This window comes from Narcine bancroftii, chromosome 9 (assembly GCF_036971445.1).
Source record: "Narcine bancroftii isolate sNarBan1 chromosome 9, sNarBan1.hap1, whole genome shotgun sequence".
NCBI lineage: Eukaryota > Metazoa > Chordata > Chondrichthyes > Torpediniformes > Narcinidae > Narcine > Narcine bancroftii.
This window is the reverse complement of record NC_091477.1, coordinates 82,285,809-82,307,033: the sequence shown is the minus strand read 5'-3', so window position 1 is coordinate 82,307,033 and position 21,225 is coordinate 82,285,809. Positions and strand designations below refer to the sequence as shown.

Genomic DNA, 21,225 nt, shown 5'->3' with positions numbered 1-21,225 from the left:
AGCATCGCAAAGCAAACATTCATATTATAACCATCTTATAATGCTATTATAAATAAAAAAAATTAAAATAGTAGTGCCGCAAAGTCAGGCAGTGTCTTTGGTTCATTGATTATTCAGGAATCTGATGGCAATGGGGAAGAGGCAGTCCTTATGCTGCTGAGTGCTCATCTGTAGGCTCCTGTACTTTTTTCCCAATTGTAGCAGAGTGAAGAGGGTGTGGCCTGGGTGATAGGGGTCTTTGAGGATAGAGGTTGCTTTTTTTTAAAAGACACCACCTCGTAGATGTCTGCGATGGAGTGAAGTCTGGTGCCTGGGATGTCACAGGCCGAGTTAACAACCCTCTGGAGTTTATTCTTGTCCTGAGAGTTGGCACCTCCATGCCAGACAGTGATGTAACCAGCCAGAGGCTCTCCACGGTATACCTGCAGAAGTTTTCGAGGGTTTTCGGTGACATACATCAAAAGTTATCGGAGGAGGCCGGGCAAAGGAGCTGAGTGGGGGAAATGGATCAGCTCATTATTGAATGGTACATACCCACTATAATTAGACTGGATGGGCAGAATAGCCTATTTCTGCTCCTATACCTTAAGGTCATAGGAAATGTGTGAGGGCTCTATATTTACATAAGTGGCATTTACCTACCAACCAAAATAAAAATCTTTCAGTCTTTAAGAAATGGCTCCTTGATGATTTCAAAGTACCCAAAAGCTTGCAATACTAATAAAAGTGGATCTGTTTGAATATTACTTTGGATTTCTCAAATATCAAATCCTGTAATGTTGAATCATTGGGAAATATGCTTAATTATAGATTGCCCTTTGCTGTTATGATCTGAAACCCTGAAGGTGATTGTATAAAAATAACTTCCAGCAATTCGTCATGAATTCCCTGCTGAATAATGATGCACAAACAAAATAAAGATGCATTATTGGAAGCCTGACTCAAATATGAGCACTGTAGCCTCAGACAATGAGAATCTTGAAGACTAATAGCTTCAAATACTAAATGACTGTTCCACTGGAGTACTGTTTGCTGCATTTATTCATCAGTGCTGATCTCTGACCACAGCTGATTATGTTCCATTTTCTTCCATTTTATATCTTCACATCTGTGATACTTGTGGGTCAGAAATGGTAGTTTAGTGCATCATTTTGTTCCATTCCTTGGCAAAGAGATGGGGAAAAGATCTTTTGGACAAGCTTTTCTAAATATTGAGAAAGCAGCTGATATCACTAAATTAATATCAAAGCATTAATTTGGAGAGCTGGATTACTATTTTTCTGAATAAGGCATACAACTATCCAGTGTCTCCTCACATGAATGGAATATCTCAGATAATTTGGTTTTTATCTGGGTGCTCTTGGCAGCTGGACCTCAATAATATGATGTTTGTCTTCCTAATCCTCACTGTCTTCAGAGAGTAAGCATGGTTGGTCTCTGAAGCTTGACCAGTCAAATGCAGGAAATGACCATGGGCATTTATTTGGGGTAGATGGACAGAGGAATTGATTTTTTTTCCCAATAAGATGCAAGCCCTGGAACACACTATCCATAAAATTATGCTGTAACAAGCTATCCATGAATTTCTTCAATGGCATCATTGTCTGAATTTTTCACATACAAAACACTAAAAGTAGTTGACTAACTTTTAAAACTAGTTCATTTTTATATTGTTGAAGGAAACAACAGAAATATATTTTGGAACTGGAATGTTGCGCTTCAGTGAGGATTAATTTGATAATCTTGGTGCCATAATTCAGTCATTGAGTCTATGCAGGAATTGATTAGCTACTACAAAGATTAGGGATATGTGTCTTTGGGATTTGGAATGATTTGTTCATTTAGAGAAGGCAATGTAGATATATTTTTTTTTAAATAACCGAATTGCCCCAACCAAATTTGGTGTTTTAGCTAATTTATTTTTTTCTTGAACACTTCCTTACCTCCTTCTATTGCTTAATCTCATTTTCAGAGTGACTTGGATCAGGAAAGACTGAAGAGACAGCAAGAACTGGCAACTTTGAATTTGTACCAGATGCAGCAAATACAGTATCAGCAGTTTCTACAGGCTCAGCTCATGACCAGGTGATTTTAAGAATAATCTATTACAAATGCATTTGCATAGATAAACTTCTCAAACCTAAAATGGATATACTAAAAATAGTGACGTTTTACATGTAACAATTATAGAAATATTTTGACATAGGAGATATGAACAATTTATGGAGCATGTATAGTTGGGGATTTCATACAAATGTGGATTGGGAGTTGGTCAGCAAATTGAAAACCAATTAAAAATATGTGGGCCCTTTTCAAATTGGCTAGCTGGGAACGTAGTACCCAGAGATCAATGTTCAGGTCCCAATCTATATCATGATGTGGCTGAGTGGATCAAATATGACTGCCGATGATAGGAAACTAAGTGGGATGAATAGTGATGTGCATGCAAGAATGGTAGGGAAATTATTACAGAAGATTCCTCGGAATATTCCTATGGATTTGCTCACTTTTGGAAAAGTACGGTCTTGTTCAAGATAGTCAGAATGGTTTTGTGCTAGAAGATCATGTCTTATGAACACAATTGGGATTTTTACAGTGATGTTGCCCACTGGGATTTAGTAATGCATTTGACAAACTCCCTCATGGTCACCTAATTCAGAAGAGACCAAGTGGATTGGTTTCAAAATTGGGTTGGCCATAGAAGACCGAAGGTACGGGTGAGAGGTTATTCTGACAGTGGTGGTATGTGATCAAAGATGTTCCACAGGAACATCACAGGAATCACTTCTTGATTGTGATATATAGTGCCCTTCATAATGCTTGGGACAAAGACACTTTTTCCTTTATTTGCTCCACAATTTGAAGTTTTGTAATCAAACAATTCACATGTAATTAAAGTGCACATTCCAGATTTTATTCAAGGTGATAGAGAAGGGAAATGCTCTGGAAGAAGATGAAGGGCAATTGGCAGGAAAAGTAAATAATGTTGTTATTAAAGATGAGGGAAAACAGGGATTAAAAATTGGGAAATCTCTGAAATTCATATATTTTAATGCCAGGAGTATTGTAAAAAAGGTGGATGAGCTGAAGGTATGGATTGATACTTGGAAGTATGATGTGGTAGCGATTAGTGAGACATGGTTGCAGGAGGGATGTGATTGGCAACTGAATATCCCTGGGTTTCGTTGTTTTAGGTGTGATAGAGTCGGAGGGGCAAGAGGAGGTGGGGTTGCATTGCTTGTCAGGGAAAATATTACAGCGGTGCCTAGGAAGGATAGATTAGAGGGCACATCCACGGAGGCTATTTGGGTGGAACTGAGGAGTAGGAAAGGAGCGGTTACACTTGTAGGGGTGTATTATAGACCACCCGGAGGGGACCGAGACCTAGAGGAGCAAATCTGTAGGGAGATAGTAGATATTTGTGATAAGCACAGGGTTATAATTATGGGAGATTTTAATTTTCCACATATAGATTGGGAAACACATTCTGTGAAAGGACTGGATGGGTTAGAGTTTGTGAAATGTGTGCAAGATAGTTTTTTACAACAATATGTAGAGGTGCCGACCAGAGAAGGAGCAGTGTTAGATCTACTGTTGGCAAATGGGATGGGTCAAGTGACGGAGGTTAGTGTTGACGAGCACTTCGGGTCCAGTGATCATAATGCCATCAGCTTCAATGTCATTATGGAAAGAGAGAAGTCAGGGCCAAGGGTTGAGGTTTTTGATTGGGGAAAAGCTAGATTTGAGGAGATGCGAAAGGACTTGCAGGGTGTGCATTGGGACAATTTGTTTTATGGGCAGGATGTAGTAGAGAGATGGAAGTCTTTTAAAGATCAGATTTTGAGAGTGCAAAAGCTTTATGTTCCTGTTAGGTTAAAAGGAGGGGCAAAAGGTTTGAGAGAGCCGTGGTTTTCAAGGAATATTGGAAACTTGGTTCGAAGAAAAAGGGAGGCGTACATTAGACATAAGAAGCATGGAGTTAAGGAGATGTTTGAAAGATACATTGAATGTAAGAGGAATCTTAAGAGAGGAATTAGGAAAGATAAAAGAAGGTACGAGGAAACTATGGCAAGCAGGGTGAAAACTAATCCAAAAGAGTTCTACAAATATGTTAATGGTAAGAGGAAAGCTAGAGACAAAATTGGTCCCTTAGAAAATCAGAGCGGAAAACTGTGTGTGGAGCCTAGAGAAATGGGGGAGATATTGAACAGTTTCTTTTCTTCGATATTCACTAAGGAGAAGGATATTGGGAGATGTGAGATAAAAAAATCAAATTGGGTAAATATGGGGAATATAGAGATTACAAAAGGTGTAGTTTTAAGGCTTTTGAAGAATATAAAGGTGGATAAGTCTCCGGGACCAGACGGGATCTTCCCCAGGACATTGAGAGAAGTGAAGGAGGAAATAGCAGAGGCTCTGGCGGTAATTTTCCAAATGTCATTAGATATGGGGATAGTGCCGGAGGATTGGCGCATTGCGCATGTGGTTCCGTTATTTAAAAAGGGTTCAAGGAGGAAGCCTGGCAACTATCGGCCTGTAAGTTTGACGTCTGTGGTAGGTAAATTAATGGAGAAAATTCTTAGAGATAGTACTTATAAACATCTGGATAGACAGGGTCAGATCTGGAGCACTCAACATGGATTTGTGGGAGGAAGGTCATGTTTGACCAATCTGATTGAATTTTTTGAAGGGGTGACTAGGAATGGGGATGAGGGTAGCGCAGTGGATGTTGTCTATATGGACTTCAGTAAGGCCTTCGATAAAGTACCACATGGAAGGTTAGTTAGGAAGGTGCAGTCTTTAGGTATAAATTTTGAGATAGTCAAATGGATTGAACATTGGCTGAAAGGGAGAGGCCAGAGAGTGGTAGTGGATAATTGTCTGTCAGGTTGGAGGCCGGTGACCAGTGGTGTGCCTCAAGGATCTGTATTGGGCCCATTGTTGTTCGTTATATACATTAATGATCTAGATGATGGGGTGGTGAATTGGATTAGTAAATATGCAGACGATACTAAGATAGGTGGAATAGTGGATAATGAAGAAGGTTTTCAAGGATTGCAGAGGGATTTGGGCTGCTTAGAAAAGTGGGCTGAAAAATGGCAGATGGAATTTAATGCTGATAAGTGTGAGGTGCTTCATTTTGGTAAGAAGAATCAGAATAGGACATACGTGGTAAATGGGAGAGCATTGATGAATACAGAAGAGCAGAAAGATTTAGGAGTAACGGTACATCGTTCCCTGAAGGTAGAAACTCACGTGAATAGGGTGGTGAAGAAGGCTTTTAGTATGCTGGCCTTTATCAATCATTGCATGGAATATAGGAGTTGGGAGGTGATGTTGAGATTGTATAAGACGTTGGTGCGGCCTAATTTGGAGTTCTGTGTGCAGTTCTGGTCGCCTAATTATAGGAAGGATATAAACAGAGTGGAGAGAGTGCAGAGAAGGTTTACCAGAATGTTACCTGGGTTTAAGCATCTAGAGTATAGGGAGAGATTGGACAGATTAGGTCTTTATTCTTTGGAGCGTAGAAGGTTGAGAGGGGATTTAAGATTATGAAAGGGATAGACAGAGTGGATGTGGATAGACTATTTCCGTTAAGAGGAGGAAAGATTAAAACAAGAGGACATGAGTTAAGAATTAAGGGGCAGAGGTTTAGAGGTAACATGAGGGGGAACTTCTTTACTCAGAGAGTGGTAGCCGTGTGGAATGATCTTCCAGGAGAAATAGTGGCAGCGGAGTCAATTATATTATTTAAGAAAAGGTTGGATAGGTATATGGATGAGAAGAAGATGGAGGGTTATGGGCATTGTGCAGGGAGGTGGGACTAGAAAGGGGTGTTTGGTTCGGTGCGGACTAGAAGGGCCTAATGGCCTGTTTCCGTGCTGTAATTGTTATGTTATATGTTATGTTATTTATATACATTTTGGTTTGACCATATGGAAGTTGCAGCACTTTTTTAGACATAGTCCCTTCATTTCAGGGCACCATAATGCTTGGGACATTTGGCTTCACTGCTGTTTGTGATTACTCAGGGATGTTCAATTGCTTCATTGGTGCAGATATAAGAGGGCTAGGCTTCTGAGCTTTTGATCACCTTTAGAATCTGTAGTTGCAATTTTTCAACACGAGGACTAGAGTTTTGCCAATGAAAGTTAAAGAAGCCATTATGAGGCTGAAAAACAAGAATAAAATAGTAAGAGACATTGCCCATTGGATTACCAAAATCAACTGTTTGGAACAGCATTAAGAAGATAGAGCATTCTCGTGAGCTCAGTAATCATGAAGGGACAGGTAGGCCAAAGATCTCCAGTGCTGATGACAAGAATTCTCATCATAGTGAAGAAAAATCCCCAAGCGTATGTCTGACAGTTCAGAAACGCCCTTCAGGAGGCAAGTGTGGATATGTCAATAACTATTGTCTGAAGATGACTTGATGAACAGAAATACAGAGGCTACACTGCAAGATTCAAACCATGGCAGAGGTGGTACAGTATGCTTTGGATCTTGGGCCGTTTATGCTTCCACACTCTGCTCTTGCCATCTGTCCACAAGTCCTTTTTCCGGAATTCTTTGGGGTCTTTTAAATGCTTCTAGGAATACTGTAATTTGGCCATCCTTTCTGTGGCTAACTGGTGGTTTGCATCTTGCAGTGAGCCTCTCTATTTTTGTTTATGAAGTCTTCAGTGGTCAGTAGTCATTGACACCTCCACACCTGCCAGTTGAAGATTGTTTATGATCTGTCGAACATACATTTGGGGATTTTTCTTCATTATGATGAGAACTCTTCTCTCACCAACAGTGGAGTTCTTCTCTGGGATACCAGTCCCTTTGTGATTACAGAGCTCACCAGTATATTCTTTCTTCTTAATGATGCTCCAAACTCTTGATTTTGGTAATCCTAATGTTTGGGAGTGTCTCTTACTGTTTTATTCTTGCTTTTCAGCCTCATAATGGCTTCTTTGACTTGCATTGGCACAACTCTTGTCCTCATGTTGAAAAATGGCAACTACAGAATCCAAAGGTGATCAAAAGCTTAGAAGCAAGTGTAGCTCAATTATTACCTGTACCAATGAACCAATTAAACAGACCTGAATAATCACAAACACCTATGGTGCCATAGAATCAGAACTTATTATCATGAACAAGTCATGAAGCTCATTGTTTTGCTGCAGCATCATAGAGCAAACATTCTCTCTTGTTAGAGTGAAGTCTGGTGCCTGTGATGTCACAGATTGAGTTAACAATCCTCTGGAGTTTATTGTCCTCAGAGTGATACTCCATTACCAGAGTGTTGCAACCAGCCATAGGCTTACCACAGTACACCTGTTGAAGTTTATGAGAGTCCTTAGTGACATACTGAATCTCCTCAGACACCTCACAAAGTATAGCTGCTTGAGAGCCTTCTTTGTGATTCCATCAACATGGAGGCTACAGGTCAGATCATGGAGATGTTGACATCCAGGAATTTGAAGCTCTTGACCCTCTCTACTACTGAGCCCTTGATGAGGACTGGGTCATGTTCTCCTGACTTCCTCCTGAAGTCCACAGTCATCTCCTTGATTTTGCTGATGTTGAGTGTAAGGTTGTTGTTGCACCATTCAACGAGCTGATCTATCTCCTTCCTGTACGCTTCCTCATTGCATTGGTGATTCTACCGATAACTGTGGTATCATCGGCAAAATTGTAAATGGCATTAGAATTGTGACTGGCCACACAGTCATGGGTGTATAATGAGTGGAGCAGTGGGCTAAGCAGGCATCCTTGGGGTGCACCTGTGTTAATAATCAGTGAGGAGGAGATATTTTCAATTTATACTGACTGTGGTCTTCCAATGAGAAAGTCAAGGATCCATTTGCAGAGGGGGTATAGATGCCTAGAGTTTGTAGCTTCATTAAAAAAAATATTTTATTTATTAGACAACAAAGTAATAACCATAATTACAAAATTAAAATATTAAAATTATCAAAGAGAATTTCGTGGTGTGGCGGTGCATATCGCCAAGTGCTGGGGCTCCGCTTGTATCACCACGTGGTGGGGCAGCCATGGAGAAATGGCGTCATCAGAGGTTTCTCTCTGACTCCAGCATCCCTTTCAGGCCACACCCTGGGCAGTGATTATAATGTCACAATGCACCAGGTTGCTGAGCTCATGCTGCCCTTAAAGGGACATGCTGAATTTGAATAAAAACAGTTGTTAATGACCCTCAACGTGGTGGTTGTGTCTCTCTCACTGCTCACACCGCCACAGTGGTGACCCCCGACGAGCCCAGACGAATTTCTGGACTCCTGAACACCATGGATTCGGCAGAGCTTAGCGCTGTCTCCATCAAGCTTCCCCCCTTTTGGACCCATCGACCGAGAACGTGGTTCGGGTAGGCAGAAGCACAGTTTCAACTCCACAACATCTCCATAGGTGCCACGATGTTTTACCACGTCGTGAGCGCTCTGGACCAAGATACGGCGGTGAGGGTGGACGAAATCATCCACCACCCCCTGGCTGTGGGCAAATACACCACCCTTAAAAATCTGCTGCTGGGAACCTTTGGGCTCACCCCCCAGCAACGGGCTTCCAGGCTCCTACACCTGGACTGGCATGGAGAACATAGTCCTTCGGCACTGATGGATGAGATGCTGGCCTTGGTGGAAGACCACAAGCCTTGTTTTCTCTTCCGCCAAATTTTCACAGAGCAAATGCCAGAGGACATTCGGCTGCACCTTACGGATGAGGTCTTCTCAATACCGAGAAGAGAAGCAGCCTGTGTGGATTCCCTCTGGCTCACGAAGAGGGAGATCGAGGCAGCCCTCAACTTGGTGGCATGTCTGGGAACTAGCCGACACCGTCCGCCCCCAAGACCAAGCCAGAGGAGGGCCAATTGCCCTGGTGCTTCTACCACCAGCGCTGGGGAGCACAAGCCCATAAGTGCCGCCAACCCTGCATGTTTCAGGGAAACGACCAGGCCAGCCGCTGTTAATGGCTGCGACAGCTGGCCGCACAAACAGCCTTCTTCATGTGACAGACCGATCCACCGGCCGCCGATTCCTGGTGGACACAGGGGCTAAGCTGAACGTCCTCCCTCCTCCCCCCAACTGCATTAGAGACTCACACCCGATCTTGTGGTCCAACCCTACGGGCGGCCAACGGCTCCACCATCAGGACCTACGGCACCGGCAGGGCACAGATCCAGATAGGGAGGGAGAAGTTCCACTGGAGGTTCGTCCTAGCCTCCGTGGGCACTGTGCTGTTGGGGGCAGGCTTCCTGAGGGCTCACGGTCTCCTGGTCGACATGAAGGGCAAGAGGCTTGTCAATGCCCGGACGTTCCACTCCACACAACTGGACACAGGCCCGAAATCGCCGCCATAGCTTCTGCCAGAGATATATTCGCAGACATCCTCCGCGATTTCCCAGCCATCCTAGAGCCACGTTTCAACGCCGCTGTGCTCCACAGCATGGTCTTCCACAACATTGCCACTCAAGGCCCCCTGCTGCACACTAGGCCCAGACGGCTGCCATCTGAAAAGCTCCAGCAAGTAAAGGAGGAGTTCTCCAGAATCCCAAGAATTTGGAATCATCCGGCGCTCGGACAGGAAACTGGGCTCCCTGGCTCCCCCACCCCTAACACGCCATGGCACCTGGCCAATCCACCTCCCCAAAGAACTCGATTCGGTTCAGTTCGTTTCCGTGCGAAGGGCCACAGGGTGCACCGCTGCAGCGACCTTACGAGGGGCCATACAAAGTCTTGCACCGGACCGGAGGAACCTTCACCCTAGACATTGGGGGAAGGGAGAAACTTTTTACGGTGGACCGCCTGATGGCAACCCATCTGGACTTATCACAGCCGGTGCACATGGCTGCATCCAAGCACTGGGGCTGGCCCCCAAAGCAACAGGGCGTGTAGCCGGTTCTGAGGGGGGTTGTGTGGCCGCGCACATCCTCATGGCGAACTAGCCCCGCTTGTATCGCCACATGGCAAGGCAGCCATGGGGAAATGGCATTGTCAGAGGTTTCTCTCTGACTCCAGCATCCCTTCCAGCGCACACCCTGGGCAGCGATTATGATGTCACAATGCACCAGGTGACTGATGCCCTTAAAGGTAAAAGGTAAACTCTTATTCTGAAGCAAAGGAGTATGTCAAGATAATCTACCTGACATTCCTATAACTTTACTAATCTCCTCCCACATACTTACCAAATGAAACAAAACTGGAAATTTACAACTATTAATAGTTTTACTCATCCATTTAAAAATAAAATGATCTCTTCTAACCTCGCAATTGTCTTCAATTCAATATCTAACTAAATAACAGAACTATCTAAGTCAAACATTCAATTAATAACTTTCAATTGAGCTTCCTTATAATAATTCACAAAATTTGGTAACTGCATACCACTTAAGTCATATTTCCACATTAATTTATGCATAGAAACACGCACCATAACACGTGTCAGTTTTTCGGTTCTTATTGCTTTAACAAAGAGGACTGAAGGTTATTTGTAGTAGAATCAGGTTTATTTTCATGAATATGTGCCTTGAAATGTGTTGGTTTGCAGCAGCTACAATGGTGCAAAAATTACTATAAATTACAGTTTCGTAAATGCAAGATTTAAAAAATAAGTATTGCAAAAAAAAAGAGAAAAAAGTAAGCTGATGTTCATAGGTTAATTGTTCATAAATCTGATGGCAGAGGGGAAGAAGCTGTTTTTGTAAGTTAAATTTGTGCCTTCAGGCTTCTGTACCTTCTCCCTGATGGTAGCAATGAGAAAAGGGCATGACCTAGATGGTGAGGGTCTTTGATAATAGATGCTGCTCTTTGAAGACTTCTGTCATTAATGGAGGGAAGACTAATCCCCATGATGGCATTAGTCAAGTTTACAACTCTCAGCAACCTTTTCCTGTCCTGTGCATTGGCACTTCCAGACCAGCCAGTGATGCAACCAGTCAGAATACTCTCCACACTGCACCTTTAGAAATTTGCAAGTCTTTGGTTACATACCAAATCTCCTCAAACTCCTAATGAAATACATCCACTGGAATACTACCCTCATAATTACATCAACGTTATGGTCCCAGGATGGGACTTAAGAGATGTTAACACTCAGGAATCTGAAGTACTCTATTAGTTCCTTAATTTTACAGATATTGAGAACAAGGTTATTGTGACACTACTCATCTAGCTGATCAAACTCACTCCTTTGTGCTTCCTTATTATTTGTGATTCTGTCAACAACTGTGGTGTTATCAGCAAATTTGTAGCTAGCATTTGAATTGTGCCTAGCCACACAGTCATGGGTATAGAGAGTATAGAGCAGAGGGCTAAGCATGCATCCTTGAGGTGTGCCTGTGTTGATCCTCAGTGAGGAGGAGACGTTACCGATCCAGACTGCCTGTGGTCTTCTAATGAGGAGGTTTTGGATCAAGTTGCAGATAGAGGTACGGAGGCCCAGGTTTTGAAGCTTGCTAAACAATACTATGGGGCTGATGGCGTTGAAGGCAGAGCTATCTATAATCTATGAAAAGCAGCCTGATGAAGGTATCGCTGTTTTCCAGGTCATCCAGGGGTGAGTGGAGATCTGTGTGGAATGATTGTGGCAAATTGCAGTAGATCCAGATCTTTACTTGGGTGCGAGTTAATTCTGGCCAGGACCAACTTCTCAAAGCATTTCATTATAGTAGATGTAAGTGCTACTGGGTGATGGTTATTTTGCCAAAATTTAATGGGATTGCCAATGGATGATCGAGAAGAGGAAAGTGAGTTGCAGGAAGTGGAGGTAAGTGAAAAGCATAGAAGTATTAAGAAGAACATGATGGGCAAGTGTAGGATTAACCCGGATGTTTTAATTTTCTTTTTAAGCATGCATAGGGTTGAAATTAAAACAGTCATGCTGAAATCAAATTCATGATATTGCAGATGAGGACAATTACATCATTCATTAACTTTAAAAAATGTTTGTCAAGGTAAAATATGCTTTAGAAATAAACAGTGGTCTCTGAATTTAATTTCACTATTGCAATCATTTGTGAGGTTCTAGTATTTTTTTTAATATTCTGTTAATATTGTACATGTTTAAATTGATACTATCCCAAAACATTTATTTTTCAGACAACAATATGCACAAGCAATAGCGCACCATCAAAAGGCAGCTGTGGGAGCTATAACATCGCAGCAACAACCACAACAACAGCAGCAACAACAGCAATTGGCTGCCATTCTGGAACAGTTTCAGGCTTTAAAATTAAGGTCACAACTTCTTTGATAAAAATAGTGAGATTCATGCTTATGTAGATGAGAGGTGATGCTATGGTATTATGCTGAGAAAGATAATTAACATATTTTTGTTTCAGATTGCTGAGGGATCCAAGTGTCTCATAATAGTTTCTTGCCATCCATTATTATGATTTTTTTTTCACTCAGATTCTACACTTTGTATTTACAGCATTTTAACTTAAATTCATTTGCCTGAGGGAGGGAAAGAGGAACCATTGAAAATTAGAGAGAGAGTTTCTCCCTTCCAGAGATGAGAAACTGGTGGTGAAAATGAGCTACAAATATTTGTGCTGCAGAAAAGATACTTCAAGGAGAGTTCCTGGTTGCTGTTTGAACTGTTCGCGGTTTGACCTTTAAATGGGATTGGCTTGATTTTGCAGAACGTGCCCTTCTGTCAAACTTGTCCATGCCAATGAATTTGGCATTCTGGATGAGGTCAATATCCTCTTGAATCCTTCCTGTCTGCATATTTATCCAACTGTCTTTTGATTGTTTTAATTGTACCTGTTCCTATTGCTTTCTCTGGCATCTTGTTCCAGGTATAGACCATGTTACCCTGGGTCCCTCTGTGGTCATTCACTTTATCAATGATCCTCATGATTTTGTGAACATCTAAAGTAATTTCTCAGGTTTCTACGCTCCCGGGAAAAAGCCCCCTCTGTAACCTCGCCTTAAACTCTAGCATCCAATCTCGACAAAATTCTAATGAATCTGTTCTGCACCTCTGTGATTGAGATCCTTCCTAGGAGTGGGTGACCAGAAGTGAAGAAATGTAGTCTCACTAATGCCTTTTACAGCTATACTATAAGGTCCCACTTTTGTGCTCATTACCCCATCCATTTAAAGCGTGCATATCAAACATTACCACCTTGGTCACCACTTTCATGGAACTATGCACCTGTAACCCAAGGTATTTCTTGTTTCACAATACTCTATTGGCCCTGCAATTTACTATGCAAAGTTCTATCCTGGTTTCACTTACCAAAATGTACATTGGAATGTATTTGTTCTTAATGGGAATATTATTGAAAGCAACATGATTTTACAAATGTATTGAGAGAATAGAAAATACTGAAATGAAAGCTGTCACTCATTTAATTTAAATTCAATTAAGCTTTGAATTCATTATCTATTCTGGCCATTTTTTCATGTTAAATTGGTATGATTGATTCATTTTGTAAAGCTAAGTCTTTAAAAACAAGTATGAAAAATAGTGTGAATGCTAATTATTTTTACTGAACCTCATCATCCAGCAGTCCACTTCAATAATTGGTTTCTGTTTGTGGGAACCATTAATTTTCCAGCGATATTTTCTCATCATAGTGATTTTGTTTTAGATATATATAAATGACAGATGGAGGGGGTGGGTCAGTAAGTTTGCAGATGATACAAAGATTGAAAAGGTTCTGGGTGATTTTGAAAGTTAACGCAAGTTACAGCTGGATACGGGCAGGATGTAGAGTTAGGTGGATAAGTGGCAGACGAAGATCAATCCGGAAAAGTGCGGTGATGCACTTTGGAAGGTCGAACTTGAAGGTGGAGTATGTAGTTAATGGTAGGATTCTTAACATTGTGGAAGAACAGAGAGATCTTGGGGTCCAGAATGATAGATCCCTCAAGGTTGCTGGACAATTTGATAGGATGGTTAAGAAAGCGTGTGGCGTGCTGGCCTGCATTAGTCAGGGGGGTTGATTTCAAGAGTTCTGAGGTAATATTACAATTCCATAGAACTCTGGTTAGACCACACTTGGAGTATTTTGTCCAGTTCTGGTTGTATCAGTACAGGAAGGATGTAAATGCTTTGGGGAGGGTGCAGAGGAGATTTATCTCGATGTTGCCTAGATCGGAGAACATGTTTTAACAACCAAGGTTGAGAATAATCAGTTATGCCTTCAAAATCATAAGTTACCTTAAATTTAATATATTGCCTGATACCTGTTTATTACTAAAATTATACCAGTGCTCAATTATTTATGCAATCTTAAAAGGTGGTGTAGAATTACATTAAGCTGCTCATTGTCCTTATTTAAATAAATGCAATAAGCTTCACAAACTAAAGTTCAATGCAGACAATAGTATTTCTTCCTGTCTGTTAAATTACTTAACCTTTGAAAAAGATATTGTGTATCACTGTATATGTACAGTGCAACTCTGATTATCTGAAAGTGAATTCTCCAAAATCCTCAATTATCTGAAATTTAAAAAAATAAAAAAAAAATGAGGATTTCTGATTTGTTTCGGATATCCTCATTTATCTGAAATTTGTCGGAGCCAATCTGACCGGGGACTTCAGGCTGCCAATGGCAGCATGGACCGTGGGGCCTCAGTGGGGAGGTGTCGTTGATCGGCGTCGGTGAGCATTTTTTTTGTGTGAGAATTAAACATTGTTTTAATGTTAAAAAGCCTTCCCTTGTTGTTGTTACAAGTGTTTGCTTTTGCTACTGTGCTGTTTTTTTAAAAAATGACCGAAAAAAAAAGTTTATCTTGCATATGCCCAATCCTGACCATTTTGGATAATCGAAGTTGGACTGTATATACTTAAATATTTAAAGTATTCTACTTCTATTAACTCGCCTCAAAGTTATTTTCATTTACTCAGTTTAAAAAAAATCTTTTCCAAAGTGGGAAAATTATGTGTTTCATCTGCCTTCAGATCTTCAGAGCAAAGTCTGATACCCCCAGTAACAAGATCAATGACTGTACCTGACAGTAACTCAATATGGGAATTGCAAACACCTCAGGCCTCAGGTAAATATAATTATGTAATGTACTAATTTACTGATTTAAAGAACCATTGGGTATTTTATTCACCCATCAGAATTGACAATTTAACCAAATTGATTGTGATCTCGAGGCTACTGTGTAAAATAGTTTCTTGGAAGACTTTTGCAATCTATGTAAATGTGGATTGAAATTAAAAAAATAATAATGAGGTAGAATATACTTTTGTCAAATATTAACGTAATGTAATATTTTGCACTTTGGGTTCCTTAAGCATCTTAATTACAAATTTTAAGATGCTGATGCAAAAACACATTTCTACTGCAATTAATGTGAGCTATATGACAAATAAATATGGCTGGAGGGTAAAATTTGAAGTTGTTCTTGTGGTTGCCTCATAAAACTTGTATGCTAAACCTTTATTAAATCTTTTTTTGTTTCCCCTGTGATTGACTGATGAGCCCTTGTAATTAATTGCCTTAAAAATTATATGCAGTTTTCTGGTGATTCCTAATAGAGTATCAATATTTAATACTTTAGTATTCAAAAATATGAAAACAAAAGTGAAAAAGATGAAGAAACTAAACAAGATGATGAATTTTCTTCTTTTCTCAGAATTTTTGGAGAAAAACCTCCAGCCTCTTGAAAGGAATGTTAAATTAACCATATAACAATACAGCACAGAAATAGTCCAGTTCGCCCCTTCTAGTCCATGCCGAGCACCTTCTTCCACCTAGTCCCGTTGACTAGCACCCAGCCCAAAACCTTCCATATCCCTCTCGTCCATCCATATAGGTATTCTGATGCTAGCTCTTTATAGAGAATTATTTCTGATATCTCTTTATTTAATTCAAGTGAAATGGTGTAATTTTGATGCATGTACATTTCTCCATCACAACAGTTATCCCCTTGACAATAGCACATGACCCTTTAACATAATTTTTATTTTATATTTATATATGTAAAATGTGTGTGCGTATTTTTATGATTGCAGGTTGCCAAAAATGAAGTAGGGAGTGAGTGGAAGTGATTTTGCTTCTTTTTAAATGCATGTTTTAGCATTTTCTCCGTACTGACAGAACCCACTTCCCACCTGCTGGTGTTTGCAGAATTCTTCATTCTGAAGAATGGATTGTTAAACTATGCTCATTGTCTTTGATTTAATTACCAGACTTCAAAGAAATTGGCTATTCTTGCTTATTCATGGTTATGTTAAATTACGAGAATGGAACCCTTTTGAGTTCAAAATGTGTAGATTTTAATGAGCTTGTTTTTTTTCCATTTTCTTCAGGTTGGGATTGTGACAGTGTGTGGGACTTGCCAGTAGATTCTTCGACTCAAGGTTCCTCTGTTGATCAAATACAACAGATGGAGAGAGGAAAAGGTGCCAAGGTAAACACAAGAAGTATACAGATCTGATTTGGAATATAACTAAGCAGTTGCTGTCAAGAAATCACTTTATTCTTTTCATCATAAAAGCCATCTCTACCTAACAAATGAGGTCAATGTATGTCTTTCAAGACCTAGTGAAGCAGTCTGAAGAATACTAGATATCTAATTGGGGCAAATCTTCCTTTGTCTTAACATTGCCAGTTATCTGCTGAGCACCTTGTCCCTTCAACCAGAGTCTTCCCTCTTCCTATTCCTGAGTAAGCGGTCTGTTGCACTGACAAGACCAGCATTCACAAACATTCGAAGTCAGCCAAGAACAGTGTTTAAAATAATGTTTAAAAAAATTTAAATATTAAAGAACGTAAAAGTTAATAGACTAAAGGCACATAAAAGCATACATTGGGGCAGCACGGTTGGCATAGCGGTTACCGTAATGCCTTTACAGTGCAGGAGATCGGGACTAGGGTTCGAATCCCACACTGTCTGTAAGGAGTTTGTATGTTCTCATCATGTCTGCTTGGGTTTTCCCCGAGGGCTCCGGTTTCCTCCCACTGTTTGAAACGTACCGGTCAGTGGGGGAGGTTAATTGGGTGTAAATTGGGTGGCATGGACTTGTGGGCCAAAATGGCCTTTTACCATGCTGTATGTCTAAATTTGAAAAATTTAAAATAAAACAGTTAAACTAATTGAATTAATTTAAATGTATCTTCCACCAAGCAGCTGATTTTTCCCATTTATTTGAATGACCTAACTGCCAAGTTAACCTTGAGGTCCAAAACACTTGCAGCTTATTTCTGCTCATCAGCAAACATTTCCCTTCAAATTCCAAGTCATTAATAATTAAGTATAATGCTTTGATTCTGTGTCCAGATGAGGCAAAGCACATGTCTAAATGGAGGTGCTTACTAAACTTGTATTCTGGTGCTGTAGTAATCTTAGATAGTCTGACGAAAAGTTTAATTTTGTTCATTTGCATTACTTTTTACATCTGCATCAAAATAAACAAGAAATTGTGTGATATTAAAATTTTTTAAAATGGAATCTACTTTATTTGATACAAAACATTTGTTTTGCAAATTGACGCATTCAACTTACTATTAAGACTTTATTTCTACTTATTCTGGTAACTTGTTATCCACATGATGTTTCACATTTAGCTTGAGCAAGAAAGGAGAGAAACAGAAAATAGAGCAAAAAGGGAAGAAGAGGAAAAAAAACAAGAGGAAATTCGTCGTCATCAGGAAGAGGTACTACGGAGGCAAGAGGAGGAAAAGAAACGAAGAGAGGAAGAACAGCTTATGAGGAAGAAACAGGTACATTTAAAGAACAGAATTTAGGAATAGAAGCGCATCTCTCATTCTTGCAGTCACATCAGCTCACCAGTTGATGCTGTCAAAAGTCACAATAAACAGTACCGTCAGCTACAAAGTATAGTTGGAACTATCTGTTTGGTTTTTGTCATATAGTTGGTTGCAAGGAGTTATAGTAGTTTTGTTTTGTATTGGAACTAATAATGGGTATAAAAATAGATTTCTGCTTTGCTTCCCTATGAATATTGTATTAGCAAACAGTTTGCCTTGTTCAAAATTTAAAATGCATTCTGCTAGAAACACCTAACAATTAAACTGCATAAATCAGATCACAATTAATAAACCTGCTTCAATATTATTTCTCTTTTGTTTGGTCTTATGGAGATCAAATATTTGATAGAAATGTACTATCTGAAACATGCACATTTATACTCACTCCTCAGGAAATGGTAGTTAGGAAAACCAGTAAGGTTGAAGTTCTTTTGAATTTAACAAGTCCTCATTATAATTTCTTTACCAAGTCCATCGACGGTAGTTCTGCTATTGCCTCTGCTCTGCTGCCTAAATGGGCAAGGGCCGCAGGTGTACAAGAACACCATTGTTTGCAAGTTCCCTCGATCATGATTGTGCCTGTACTGTCATTCCCCCTTTGTTATTCGTTCAAAGTCCTAAGCCTCCTGCTTAACAGCACTGTAGGACTACTTTCACAGCATGGCTTAACTACTACTTTCTTGAGGGCATTTAGAGATGATACCCATTTCCTTTGAATTAAATAAAAATGGTTGAGCTGCATTGGTGATTGAAATAATGTGGCATTTGAAGAGTACTCCAGTTATTTCTTATATCTTGCAAAGCCTAACTACTTATCTGGTTTGTGTGTTAGTACCACCACATAGGTCTTCCCCAAACTGAACTTGCATGTGGAATGGAGGGAGCAGAACTGCACATTTTAATTTTTCATGATGCAAAGAATACATTTTTCCCTTTAAGTTTAAATATTTAGATTTGATGATATAATATGCAATGGAAGGAGAATTTGAAGTTCGTTATTATTTTGAAGTAGTACCAAAACAACTTTATCTGTTTGATCTTAGGAAGAAGCACTTCGTCGTCAAAGAGAGCATGAAGCAGCACTCCGCCGACAAAGGGAAGAGGAGGAGCGGCAACAAGAAGCAGCCCATCGAAGGCATGAAGAAAGGCAAAAGGAAGAGGAAGAGAGACGCCAAAGAGAAGAATTGCTTCGAAAGCAGGTATTTGCACAGAGTGAGGTGGAAGTGGAGAAGAGATTTACAATATATGACTTCCTTTGTAAGTGGCACAGTTAGGAGAGCTGTTGGTGCAGTGCTTTACAACGCCAGCAATTGGGATTAGGGTTCAAATCCATGCTGACTGAAAGGAGTTTATATGTTCTCCCTGTGGCTGCATGCATTTTCCCTGGGGGCTCCAGTTTCCTCCCACCGTTTGAAATGTACCAGGGTGTAGGTTAATTGGATGTAATGGCCTGTTACTGTGCTGTATATCTAAATTAAAAATTTAAATACTATTTGGAGAATTCACAGGAATTTTTCAGGAGATTTATTTTCCAATTTGAAGTTGATTTTTTTTCTTGGACCATTTTAATTGGTAACATGTTCGTTCAGGTATTTAGAATGTGCAATCATTGAGAATGGAAATTTCATAATTCTGAAGTCAATGTGCATCAGAAATAAAGGTACATAGAGGTTTGTTAGACGTTTTTATCATATACTTGTTCTTTGATTTTTTTTAAACCCGGAAATAGTTTACACTTGCAAAATGCACTGCTTATTTATGATGGCTGAAAGCACCAATAGATCTGTTCATTTGTTTTAATAATTCAATTCTAGTTGAATTTGAAAAAAAAATCAATGTATGTTAATGTCAAAAAAGTACTGCAGAGTTTTCTATATTCTAATGTTTTCTTATAACTGCACAAAAATATTTTTGTTACTGCATTCTGTGTTTTACAATGAAAGGAAGAAGAGCGCCGACGTAAAGATGAAGAAGCAGCGCGATGGCTGATGGAGGAGGAAGCTCGGCGACGTGCTGAGGAAGATAATAGACTAAAAATTGAGGAAGAGAATCGTCTTCGATTAGAGGAAGAGGAGCAGAAAAGAAAAGATTTGGAGCGTCATAAAGAGATGCAGAAACAAGAAGCAATGAGACAGAGACAACAGCAGCAAGAGGCACTGAGACGTTTACAGCAACAACAACAACAACAGTTAGCCCAAATGAAGGTACTTTTGGCTTTTCTGGGAACAGTGATTTTAAAAAAGAAAATGTATAAATATTGAACATATGACAGGAGTTGACAAACATCAGGACTAATATCAAAAATCTCATAACATTTCAATTAATTCATTAAAGTGTTACGATTTAAATGTTTCGTATACAATTATTTGGATAACCAGAAATTGATTAGGGATAGTCAACATAGATTTGTGGATGGTAGGTTGTGTTTAATCAATCTTATCGCACTTTTTGAGGAGGTTACCAGGAAAGTTAATAAAGGAAAGGCTGCAGATGTTGTCTACATAGACTTTAGTAAGGCCTATGACAAGGTCCTACATGGGAGGGTAGTCAAGAAGGTTCAGACGCTAGGTATTCATTGTGAAGTAGTGGTGGATGATTGCTTCTCAAACGAGCTGTGTGAGTAGTGGTGTGCCTCAGGGATCAGTGCTGGGACCATTGTTGTTTTGTCAACTATATCAATGATCTGGATGATAATGTGGTAAATTGGATTAGCCAGTTGCAGATGACACTTAAGATTGGAGGCATTGTAGACAGCGAAGGAAGTTTTCAAAGCTTGCAGAAAGATCTGGCCCAGCTGGAAAAATGGGTTGAAAACTGGAAGATGGAATTGAATCTGACAAGTGTGAGGTGCTACATTTTGGAAGGACAAACCAAAAAAGGGCGTATACAGTGAATGGCAGGGCACTGAGGTGTGCGGTAGAACAAAGGGATATGGGAATACATAGACATAATTCCCTGAAACTGGCATCTCAGGTGGATGGGGTTATAAAGAGACCTTTTGGCATATTGTCCTTTATAAATCAAAATATTGAGTACAGAAGCTGGGATATTATGGTAAAGTTTTATAAGACATTGGTGAGGCCAAATTTGGAGTATTGCGTGCAGTTTTGGTCATCTCACTAGTGATCAGTAAGATAGAAAGAGTGAAGAGAAGATTTATTAAGATGTTGCCTGGACTTCAGGAACTGAGTTATAGGGAAGGAAAGGTTAAACAGGTTAGGACTTTATTCCCTGGAACATAGAAGAATGAAGGAAGGTTTGATAGGTATTTAAAATTAAGAGGGGGGATAGACAAAGTAAATGTAGATAGGCTCTTCCACTGGGATTACGTAAAATTCAAACCAGAAGTCATGCGTTAAGAGTGAAAAGGAGAAAGTTTAGGGAGAGCATGAGGGGTAATTTCTTCACACAGAGAATGATAGGAGTTTGGAACAAGCTGCCAGCTGAGGAGGTGAATGTGGGCTCAATTTTAACATTTAAGAAGAATT

The 21,225-nt window shown here is 40.0% G+C and overlaps 1 protein-coding gene across 7 annotated transcripts in view; it reads left to right on the top strand.

The window, feature by feature from the left end:
- Window positions 1-21,225, top strand: part of gigyf2 (GRB10 interacting GYF protein 2) — a 107,571-nt gene that overhangs the window by 61,980 nt on the left and 24,366 nt on the right. For all 7 annotated transcript variants that reach the window (XM_069896642.1, XM_069896638.1, XM_069896639.1 and 4 more), the window contains 7 exons: window positions 1,973-2,085; window positions 12,099-12,236; window positions 14,917-15,011; window positions 16,276-16,376; window positions 17,534-17,689; window positions 18,781-18,936; window positions 19,681-19,941. In XM_069896642.1, the coding sequence (XP_069752743.1) occupies window positions 1,973-2,085; window positions 12,099-12,236; window positions 14,917-15,011; window positions 16,276-16,376; window positions 17,534-17,689; window positions 18,781-18,936; window positions 19,681-19,941 (1,020 nt within the window). The remainder of the gene's footprint in view (window positions 1-1,972; window positions 2,086-12,098; window positions 12,237-14,916; window positions 15,012-16,275; window positions 16,377-17,533; window positions 17,690-18,780; window positions 18,937-19,680; window positions 19,942-21,225) is intronic.